Source organism: Mchenga conophoros, linkage group LG19 (genome assembly GCF_057382185.1).
Source record: "Mchenga conophoros isolate Kocher_MC1m ecotype Shallow Benthic linkage group LG19, M_conophoros_male_GT1.1, whole genome shotgun sequence".
NCBI lineage: Eukaryota > Metazoa > Chordata > Actinopteri > Cichliformes > Cichlidae > Mchenga > Mchenga conophoros.
The window spans coordinates 24,796,658-24,808,217 of NC_140544.1; the positions used below are offsets into that span (position 1 = coordinate 24,796,658).

At 41.5% G+C, this 11,560-nt stretch overlaps 2 protein-coding genes across 2 annotated transcripts in view; both read left to right on the top strand.

The window, feature by feature from the left end:
- spred1 (sprouty related EVH1 domain containing 1) overlaps positions 1-6,356 on the top strand; it is a 40,225-nt gene extending 33,869 nt beyond the window's left edge. The window contains exons 5-6 of the mRNA XM_085256935.1: positions 402-557; positions 698-6,356. Of these exons, the coding sequence (XP_085113061.1) occupies positions 402-557; positions 698-1,384 (843 nt within the window). The 3' untranslated portion in view covers positions 1,385-6,356. The remainder of the gene's footprint in view (positions 1-401; positions 558-697) is intronic.
- Positions 6,357-8,166: 1,810 nt separating this feature from the next.
- tslig3b (tRNA splicing ligase complex subunit 3B) lies at positions 8,167-11,474 on the top strand. Its single transcript, XM_085256551.1, has 8 exons — positions 8,167-8,331; positions 8,467-8,615; positions 8,708-8,830; positions 8,915-9,087; positions 9,665-9,745; positions 9,833-9,949; positions 10,056-10,223; positions 10,310-11,474. Exons 1-8 carry the CDS (start codon positions 8,294-8,296, stop codon positions 10,619-10,621), a joined length of 1,161 nt encoding a protein of 386 aa, XP_085112677.1. The 5' UTR covers positions 8,167-8,293; the 3' UTR covers positions 10,622-11,474.
- Positions 11,475-11,560: the final 86 nt, after the last annotated feature.

The window sequence follows — 11,560 nt, forward strand, 5'->3', positions numbered from 1 at the left end:
AGTGGAACACACACACACACACACACACACACACACACACACACACACACACACACACACACACACACACACACACACAAACGACAGCCTACACACACTGAGTCAAAGCTGTTGTAATCATGAAAACTGAACTGATTGACCATTAGAGCTTTTAACAGTGAAGCAGTATCGTGAAAAGTGAGAATGGCTTTTTTTCAGGGGGGATTAACAAAAAAAAATTGATAATTTGCAGATTTTTTTGGTAAGCAGAGTGACTAAAAATAATTACAAAAGTTGTTATTGCATCATCAGAGTGTTAATTCACTAGATTTTCTTTGTGACGTGTTACTAAGGAAGAAATTTGAACATGTTTTAAGTTTCATCCTGTTTCGCATACTTACCTGATTCTGTATACCTGTTAGGTGTGTGATGAGCCTCCTTCCATCTGTACCCCGATGAAAGAGCCCTTCTCTCCTCTGAACAATGTCGTCTCCACCGAGCCATTCAGGGGCTGCTACGTTCGCGCCCAGCCCTTTGACGAGTTCCCCTCCAGCAACAGGCGCTACCTGCCTCCACAGGTTTGCCTTTGCCTTACTGGCTTATATCAATATATAATTCTTTAAATTAAGGTACTTTTTATGTAGTATTTTCCACAAAGTGTTGATTTCTAGTCTTTCTAGCAATCTGACTTATTCCTCTTTTGATTTTCTTCTTTAAGTCAACTCGCCGTGTCAGTTTTCGCATGGATGAAGAAGAGATCGTCCGCATCAACCCACGCAAAGACGTGCTCATCCGTGGCTACGAGGACTACCGTCACCCTGTCATGTGGAAACCTGAACCTGACCGTGAGGACCTGGATTTCCCCACTGCATTTCACAAACTGGACAGTAAGAAGTGCGAGTACCTCTTCCCCGATGGCCCCGGTGGAGACTCCCACTCAGGCCCCGGAATGGGTATAGGAACAGGTATAGGGCTTGGGCTGGGCAAGGACACGGCCATCAAGACTCAGCCGTCGCCCCTCATGAAGTCCAAAAAGAGCAGACGGCGGCGAGAGGACGGCGAGCGTTCACGGTGCATCTACTGTCGGGAGATGTTCAACCACGAAGACAACTGGCGGGGGCAGTGCCAGGATGCCCCCGACCCAATTAAACAGTGCATCTACAAAGTCAGCTGTATGCTATGCGCCGAGAGCATGCTGTATCACTGCATGTCTGACTCAGAGGGTGACTTCTCAGACCCCTGTTCATGTGACACTTCTGACGAGCAGTTCTGTCTGCGCTGGTTGGCCCTGGTGGCGCTCTCGTTTATCGCACCCTGCATGTGCTGCTACCTGCCTCTGCGCGCGTGCCACCACTGTGGCGAGGCCTGCCGCTGCTGTGGGGGCAAGCACAAGGCCGCGGGGTGACCCGACACCGGACACTGGGACGCCATCAAAGCTAGCAAACAAAGGAAGTGGATAAAAGCGGAAAATTATAAGCTGGCATCCTTTTTTCATTCCCCTCTCAGACGGGGTGATATGTTGTTGATCCCCACTTTGAGGGCTTTTGGAGATTTCAGTTTGTGTTTGTCGCCGACAAGCAGCAGCGGAGGACAAAACCATATGCTTTGTGGGGGGTAGGGGGGCTCTGAGCATCAAGCTAAGCTCAGGAGCTTAAGCTGAGGAGAAGAAGAGGAGGAGGAGAAGTCACGATTAATAGACTTGGAGATGTTACTACACACATCTGCACATGCAAACACACACCTCTCTCACATTCACACTCATAAGCCAGGCCACAAATATCAGACTTCTAGTACAAGTTATGTGTAACTTCATGAAGGAAAATTGTCTTTTGTACAGAGAGCGACGACTTCACGACAAAAAAAAGAAAAAGAAATCAAAACTATTCTGCGCTGAGGAAAAACCGTACTTGCTGTTTGGGTATGCTAAAAGGGATATGTTTTTGCTTGTTTGTGAATTTGCAGTTAGGTAACAGTGGCCTTTCCTTCATGGCTTAAGCATTCGCTGACAATGTAATTATTAGACAGAGAAAAGTGCACTATAAAATGATATTCCCCCCGAGTAAAGGTAATCCTCTGAAATTCTTGTGGTATATTAACCACCGTGTTCTATTGTAATTTTAATGCTTGAGAGTAGTTGCTGTGGTGGATGTCTGGCCATTTGATTTCCTTCTTTCCTTTCCATCACTTTTTTTAAGCAGAGTAACAGATTGATTTTGAAGGTCCACCTTGGCACAGCTTGCACAGTTCATTTAAAAGACGTTAAAATGACTAACTCGCCTTCCTGAGGTGATTTAGATCGTTTGATTGCATTCCAAAATAAAGGGATCGATTCTACGATTAGAAGGGAAAAATATGGTAACAACTTCACTACATTAAACACCCCCTCCCCCCCCATATATTTTTAGTTCCTCATAAGAAAATTGCATTTTAGAACCATATAAATAGAAACCAACACACAACAGTTTCATTTACTTCAGTGAATCTCAGTTATAGTCCAGTTATTTACTGCTGTAGTGAAATTGGTGGGGTTTTTTGTTTGTTGTTATTTTCTTTTCTTATTTTCCTGCTCATTTTTACAATTAGTTCCTAATCGAGTGTTAAAATGTTGCTCAACCAGCAAGTTTTGTTTTGGTGAGGTAAGGGGTTACAGTGCTCCTTGGTTAAAATGACATGGCACTTAAATTAGACTATTCTTTGACTGATAAAACTCCAGATTTTGGAATTAGCCTGTTCAAATATTAAGTTAAAATCCTGTTTTTGTTTTGTTTTGTTTTTTTAGTGGGTTAAAAATAAAAGAGACAAAACCAAAAAAACAACCCTCTTTTTAAAGCACTGCTCTCCAAGCTTTGGTTGCAGCACCCTCTTAAATTCCCTTGTTTGACCTCTGAATCTTTCTGTTTTTCCCCTTCAAATGTTGTGCAAATGTGGTTATTACATTGTTCCTTGAAAGTTAGTCCACTCCTTCCATGAATGAATGAATGAACGAACGAGTGAAGGAATGAATGCATCGTTTTGGGAACGCTGAGCATCTCAGCTATTAAACCCTGAGATGTTCTGTGTGTGTGTGCATAGGTCTGCATACGCAGAGGTGGTTTTATGTTACGTAACGTCACCAGTGACTACGTGATTCAGGCTTTGACTCATAACAGTACTGACCACCATCCTGCTTTTGGAAGCCCTGGCTTCAGAGTAAACAAAGTAATGAAATGCACTCATCGGCTTTCTTGCCAAGTTAGATTGAGAAGAGTGACGCTCGTTCTGTTAATATGAAGACCGAAAGCAGGTGGAAGCAGCTAACCGATATCTCTAAATTGCATGAATCCCTTTTCCCTTTAAATTAAAAAAAAAAAAAGTAATCAAAAAGCGCATTTTTAAAAAAATGAATTACATATGGATGCACGGATGTTTAAAAATAAATTGGCCAACGCCAGCATGATATTTTTCCACATTTTAATGTGTTTTTTGTTGTTATTTATTTCCGTCTTTGTCCAGGGAAACAAAGAAATCTTCACCCTAAATAAGACTGTTAAAAATCTTCTTCATCACATTGGGGGGTTTTTTGTTTTGTTTTTAATACTCACAAGAAGAAGAAAAAAAAAGGCGGCGTGGAGACCAGGGATTATGGAATGTCAGTGAAATTCGGAGTCTTGTAGTGATGACAGATGGAATAACAGTTAGCGGTGCAAAATGGCTAGAAGCAACAATTTGAAACAACTACCAATGGGATGGCAAGGGATACTGCTGACTGACAAAAGATGGGGCAGGAAATAAGGTTTCCTATGCAACCAGTGTCTGAAAAGTCTGCTAGCAGCTGTCCGCTGCAAAGCGAGAGGTGGCAAGCGAAAATCACTTTATATATGGACAGGGCTATAGCCAAAATTAATGACCAGAAATATTGTCCAATTGGATTTCCTGGTAGGCCAATATCGGTTGACGAGGGCAGCATGTCGACATCTGTAGTCCACTGCACAAACATGGTATGACCTGTAAATTGGTAACCTCAGGAGATGGATTATGTTTGCCTCCGTTTCAGTCTTAACTACACTTCATATTTTGTAAACAGATGTGAATGATGATAATCTTCTGGTCTAACTCTTGGCAAGAAAGACACTATCCTGCACTCCTCACCCAAATGTCCAAATTTAAAATCCTTTGGGAAACAGTATCTACATGGACTGTTTGGCAGTCTGACCCAACAGAATATTCAAAATTGAACTTTGAATAAAAGTCACTACAAGAACAGCTTAGTTTGGACATCTGGCTGCAATAACCCAAATGCTCCCTAACTGCAAAGTGTAATCCACCTCAGTGGGGGGTTTTTTTGTTTTTTTTTTAAATAGCAAATTTGGTACAACATCCAAATGCTGTTATTATCAGATATGCATGTTTTCCCACCTCCTGTCACTCAAAAAAGGAAAAAAAAAAAAAAAAAAAAAGAAGAGAGAAACCACACCTCACTTAGTAGTACAAGAGAACAATTTATCTTCCAGATTCCTCCCTAACCAATGCTCCCTTTACTTTCTATGCAAACCTTCGAATGTGGGGAAACGCATTGACCTCTTGGCGGACTGAGTCAGTGACTAGACAGGACATTTTAAATACTATATATAGGTAGACGACAAACCCCTGGTACCAAACTCCAAACACCTGTAAATATGTAACACTATATTTAAGTACTGATAATAATCCCAGTTTTTTGTTTTTTCGTTTCTTCTTTTTTTTGTCTTTGAAATTTTAAAGATAGAGTTGTATTTATCGTTGCTGTCAGCATATACCGTAGCTTGAAATGACAGCATTTGTACATAGGTCACCTTTTAGTATTATTTCACATTGAAAAGTAGAGGGCGTTTGTGATGGAAATGACTATTGAGTTTCTAATAGAGTTCCTCTCTAGTTTTGTATGGTAGAAGGAAGGATAGTGCTAACACGGTACAGTAGTGGCAGTCCACTTGTTTTTTAAGTTTGAGATATATATATATATATATATATATATATATATATATAAAATTTAAAAAAAAAACACATACGTATAAAGCTGCTAGATACAATCACTAATTTTATTGTGTTGACAGAGAAAATCAGCTATGAACGACTGTTAAACCTTAATTCTCCAACAGCATATAACGACAACGGTCAGTTTTGCAATGTTTGATTGCTCTGTGTGATGAAGTGGACACTTGTGCATGTGTGTGGGTGCGAGAGTGTTACTATATTGTGCCCACGGCTGTGTGTTTGTATGTGTGTGCGTGCTAGATTCCAGGTAGGTTGACGGTGTGCATGTGCGTTGGTGTGTGTGTAACCAAATGTTTGGTTGGTTGTCTTTTTCTCCCATTGTAATCTGATTACCCTGCATTATTGCAAGCTGAACCAAGGTTTGATGAACCTGATTAAAACTTGCTGGCTGAGAAGCAAAATGTAGGACGTGCATTTATACAAAGTGTAGAGAATGCTGAAATAACACTTCTCATTCTGCATTAACCAGCACAGTGCAACTTCCTGTCATGTACTGTATTATATATGCAACATGTGTCTGTCCGCTTTAATATATATATATTTTTTTGACCTGCATTATATAAAGACTTCAGTTTTAACCACTTTGCTGCTAGTCTTTTATCCTCTTTCAATCTTGGAAACTGTGCATATCTTTGGGAATGCATACAAGTGTACATTCTTGACATTGTGTAGATTAAGAAAGATGAAAAAAAAGCTATATAAACCTGTTTCTCTTCAGTGTATTGTTTTAAAAACGGTTACTTTTTACAGCAGTTGAGTGGTTATGTTTCAATTCTCCGATGCTTTGGTGCACTGATGATACTATACGTAAGCTTTTTTTCATCTTACAGCGCTCGATGTAACATTTACGTGATTAGTTCTAAATAGTGGAAGACATTTGTGTTTTGAAACTTGCAGTATAAATGGTACTATTCTTAACTATTCTGTAAAACACTGCCTGTTTTCTTACTTTTCGTTCTTTCACTTTCTCTATTTGTGCACATTTCTTTTTCCTGTGCATTTTTTTTTTTTTTTTTTTTTTTTTGGTTTCCCTTTAGTGCCATCTGCTTTCACATCCTGACAACCTCAAAAAAGTGCCTCACGTCCATCCTAGTTTCCATCTTAACGTCTCTTGTTCTGGTTTTATTGGTTTCTACACGTCTAGGTATTATCATGGTTCGAGAATACCAAGTATCTGTTGTAAAATTTATAGTACCAATAACTCATGTCATAGTTGTATTTTCTTTATACAGATGTAGCTTGTTACTTTTCATAAATATAATGTAAATATGCATACATATGTTTGTAACTGTTTTTATGTTACATCATACACTTGTAATTTGACATATCAAATAACATTATCATAATAAAATGGTGAGTTTTAATCTTTTTGCCTGCGCTTGATTGATTTCTTGATCACAGCCAACATATACAATGTTGCATAGAGAAAGACAAAATATAAGAAGACATACATTTAGTGAACCGCAACATTAAATGGGTGGGGACCTCTGAAGATTGACAACCAAGACTTCAGCAACAGATCCTTTAGGTTCTATACGTTGTGAGGTGGGACCACAAAATGTAGAACTAGTTCAAGCCCAAAACCCATCTAGCCATCGATTCATCTGTCTTCTGTCACTTATCTGGGGCAGTGTTGATGGGTCAGCAGTCAAAGCAGAAATGTCCAGACCTCACTCTCTGCAGACATCTTCCCCAAGTCTTCCAGGAGGACACTGAAGCATTCCCAAGCAAGTTGAAAGATATAATCTCTCAAGCATGTCCTGGATCTCCTCCCAATGGGACATGGCCAGGAGGCATCCTAATCAGATGTCTGAACCACGTTAACTGGCTCTTTTCGATACAGAGGAGTAGCTGTTCTACTTTGAGTCGATGCCAGTGGTTGCAAAGGACGCTGCAGAAAAGACTTTATCAACAGCTGAGAGATCCAATGTGCTAAATTCTTACAAAATTCACAGCAACGTCTGCCGGTAATGGTATGCAATAGAAATGTGAGCTGTTTCTCAGAAGCCATGAAGGCAGAATTTTCTGTCTATATAGAGGGCCTTTTAACATCGTGTTGTCTTCAAAAAGATTCCTGATTTTTTTTTTCTTTTTTTTTTTTAAATCTTTAGAACTTGCTAAGATTTAAAAAGAATTATTCTCACTTAGATGGGCAGTAGTATAATTAACAGTGATGTTGATAGGATTACGGACTCATCATTATCCTGCAGAATAAGGTTTCCACTATCAGGAAAAGCAGTTGTCATAAGTGGTTGTTAGTGGTCTAGAACATTAGGTGGGGGATAGCACCCACATGGAAGTCAGGACAAAGTTTCCCAGCAGAACATTCCCTAGAGCATCACACTGCCTCCATGATGTTGGCTGCTTCCTTTGGTGCATCCAGCCGTCATCACTTTCATCATACCAGTCGGCTGACAGTTCAGTTCTGATGCTGATGGCCCCATTATAGATGCTTTCATATGTTTATCTACACTTTAAAATAGAGGATTTAAGTGTTCACCTTATATAATTGGATAAATATCCTCAGCTTTAATAATAAACATCAATAAAAGTGACTCAGAAATGCACTCATTGTGAGCACAGCGATGAGAGGGCCCTGCAGCAGTCCCACCAGGACGTCGCCCGGGTGGTGTTTGTAGTCAGAGACGCGCGTGTATCCCACATACAGAACGACACCAGGAAGAACTGGATGGTGGGTCGAACCAGTCTCGTCCATTTCCCCTGCATCCGGGCCTGGACATAGAGCTTTACACACAAAAGTACAGATTCGAGCTAAACTTAAAGGTTACACGCACATAAAAGAACCAATTTTTGTGAAAAAAAGAAAGAACAAGAAAACAAACAAGACAACCCCCAGGTTAAGATTGGAGCCATTTATCTATAGCTACAATCTTTTCGGACCATTCCCTGTAAACTCTAGACATGGGTTCAAAGTCCCTTAATTGACCTTTCTCTTCCATTCTGATGCGAAATTTGGTCATAGGTCTAAATGCCTAAATGAGCTGCTGCCATATAATTGGCTGATTAGATGTTAGCATTTGTATTTGTCATCTATTTTCCGACATCAATGCACAAAGTTTATTGTTTTAATAGACACGCTTTACTTACAGTTTTGCTAAAACTGGCGGAACCTAGGCGGAACCAAAGTTGCGGAACGTAGTTCTGAAATCCGGGTCATTGTCTTGGTCGGACCACAGTGGAGGCGGATATCCACGATAACGGAATGAATGGATGCTAAAGCCCCCTGTGCTGTCATGTTTTTAGTTGATACACGCGCGTGAAACAGCTCGCGGCTTCAGCGATGGAGTGTGACATTTTGGACTCGTTAGAGCAGCTTGGGTAAGCGAAGTCACTGCTAGCATAACTGTTTAGCTTCCACATCCTGCGGCGTGTTTTCAATCAAAATAAAGCAGCCAAGACCCCCGTCTAACTCCTGGATGTGTTTGACTTTTGGTGGTGTGTGCTGGTCCGTAGCTATGACGGCCCTCTGCTTGAGGAGAAGGCGCTGCTCAGAGCCGCGGAAGGAGGCCTGCAGTCGCTTGAATATGTGGATCTCTGCAAGTGGCTGTCAGCCAGGTTAAAGCCCCTGTGTGACCTGGAGGAGAGCATCACCTCAGGCCCAGGTGAGCAGCATCCATTCTCACCTTAATCTGATCTAAAAAACAGTGTCTAATCTTTGCGCTTACATCTGTTTTGTTTGCTCTTCTCCTCCAAGACGATATGGACAGCCTCCAGCTGGAGATGAGTGGTCTGCTGAGGGAGCTGCACTGCCCCTGTGAAGTTTCAGGGATTCTCAAGGGCACTGGGCAGAAAACAAAAGACCATCTCAAGTTTGTCTGTATGTATCATTCTGTGTAATCCACTCTGTGGGCTGTAAACTGTAAGTAAGTAGGAAGATTAGATTTTTGTGTCTGTTTTTCAGTGTTTTTAAGCTCTGAGCTTCAGGCCGCCCAGATTGTGAGAAGCAGGCAAGTCTCTGATAAACAAGGCCAGAGTCCAGTGAACCAGGAGCTCACAGCAATCTGTGAAACTCTGAAACTACCTGTGCCAAAGGGACAGGAGGCCGCAGGAGTTTTCTCTCAACTTCAAAATAAGGTGAGGCTGTTTAAACTGCACGTGATTTCAGTTAGGATGAGCAAGAATAAGGCTCAATTTACTGATCAAAATGTATGTATAGTAGTAGCAGTGTGCGCAATTCTTTTACGGTAATTGCAAAACGATCAAACAAAAAAAGAAAATGAACAAAGATCTGCTCCTCCTTCTTTAACACAAGGCATGATGCAATCTTAAAAAAAGTATTCTATAAGCTGTAGATAAGAACCCACTCGGACACAGTGAGAACTCCACATAGAAAGGCCTTGGGGAGATGGTGTGGTCGAACCCAGGACCTTCTTGCTGTGAGGCAACTACCGTCCCACCCATTCCAAAATAATCAGAGTAACACATAAAAAAAACCTCTTGGCTGTGTAATTTAAATGTGTAGCACTCTCTGCTCATTATTATTAGGCGGCACAGACAGACATCGACACATTTTCTTCCTGCATTGCTTCATTAGCTGTCAATACTTGAGATAGCAAGTTAGGAGGAAATTGTTGTGTGTGATACATTAATCATTGTATTTTTACATCACTGTCTCTCTTTGATCGTTTTGTTGTTGTTGTTTGTTTAACAGGTTGAAAACTTGCTTAAAACCCTTCCTGGTGCCTCTGTTGGAAACCCAGTGCTGAAGAAATCACTCGGTAGTGAACAGTGGGTATGTATATGATCGGCTAGTAGCTACACTGTACTGTGTATGTATCTGGTTGTATTGTTGTTACAGGTCTCTTTTTAATGCTTGCAGGAAAAATTACAAAGCATCAACGCAACTCTATCGTCTGAGTACGAATGTCGCCGCAGGATGCTGATCAAACGGCTCGACGTCACTGTTCAGTCATTTGGGTGGTCAGACAGAGCCAAGGTATGTTTACAGTCACACTTCAAACTAACGTCTGCTTGTTTGAAGAATGTTTTGTGGTTATTTGGCGAATAGCGGGAAGCATTCAGATAGTTGTGTTGTGTTTTAGGTGAAGGTGGACAGCATGGCAGGAGCCTACCAGCCTAAGAGACACTCTCTGAGGCCTCAGTCCTTTGTGGACATAGCGGCGCTGCTGGCTGCCAGAGAAGATCTCTGCAATGTGGTGAAGACAAGCAGCGGCTCGAGCAGGGAGAAGACCGCTTGTGCCGTCAACAAGGTGCAGCAAACGTTTCCCACGGTCAGAATAGTCGGGCCGATTTGGACATTTTCTTCATAGACGTTCTGTTTAACCTGTCTTTGCAGATCTTGATGGGAAGAGTACCAGATCGAGGAGGACGTCCCTCAGAGATCGAAGCCCCGCCTCCTGAGATGCCCCCCTGGCAGAAAAGACAAGATGGCGGAGGTGGTGGCTGGGGAGGACGTGGCGGTGGTGGTGGGGGACGAGGTGGAGGAGCCTGGGGACAAGGAGGACGAGGTGGTGGAGGTGGATGGGGAGGAGGAAGAGGAGGGGGTGGAGGTGGTTGGAGAGGAGGTGGGTGGAATCAAGGAGGACACGGCAGACACGGAGATTACGGAGGACACAGTGGGCACGGAGGGAAGCGAGGACGGTACTAGTATTAGCTTCCACTCATTGTCCTTTGCTGGGTTTTGTTGTTGTTTTTGTTTTCTTGCGACACTAGACGTAGTTTTTCACATGACCTCAACTGTTTGTTTGGTTTTTATGGATGAAAAGCTGATGGATGGTTGTCAGTATTGGGTGGAAAACCTTAAGCTTTTATCTGTGCTCATCGTTCCCCCCCCCTCACTATTGTCATCAGTGTTTTTAAAGTGAAAGTAGCACTCAGTACATGAGTTTTCACTCATACAAAAGTGGCAAACACAAACACTGTGGCCATAATATTGCAGTTACACTCCAAATGAAGACTGCATTCTAAACACTGGCAAAGTGACTTTAAATGATAAATCCAGCTGAGATCCTTTTATATACTACAAAAACAAAAACACATTCTGCAGCGTTCAGGTGTTAAGTATTTAGTGTTGCAGTAGTTGGACACAGCCTGTATCTTTAACATTGCTCAGCACATATACCATATCCATGCTTCAGAACAAAATGTAATGTCGTGCCTCTTGTGCATATTACTGTAAATTTGCACATCTGGAATATTAAGAGGCAGATGGATTGAAGGATTTTTAAAATGATGACTGCATTTTAAATGTGACCTTTATAAATGAATAGCTCCCTATGCTGCATGGACTCTGATGACTGAAACCACTGCTATCTGAATAACCTGATTACAATGAGGACAACTACACTGTAGTTCCATTGATTGATACTTCAGTATGCCCCTTTAAGCACAGGAGACTGTTTTTATTTTTCCCCTTCCAGGATCCTGTAATAGTTATTTATATAATGGTGAGAAGCCTTTTCTTGTTGTTTTTAATTAATAAACCTCTTTCAATTCTACAATCATGTTGTATTGAAATGATTAAAAAACAGCAGAAGTGGTATAGCACATTTCTACCACAAGGTGGCAGCCTGGACTCACATAAATT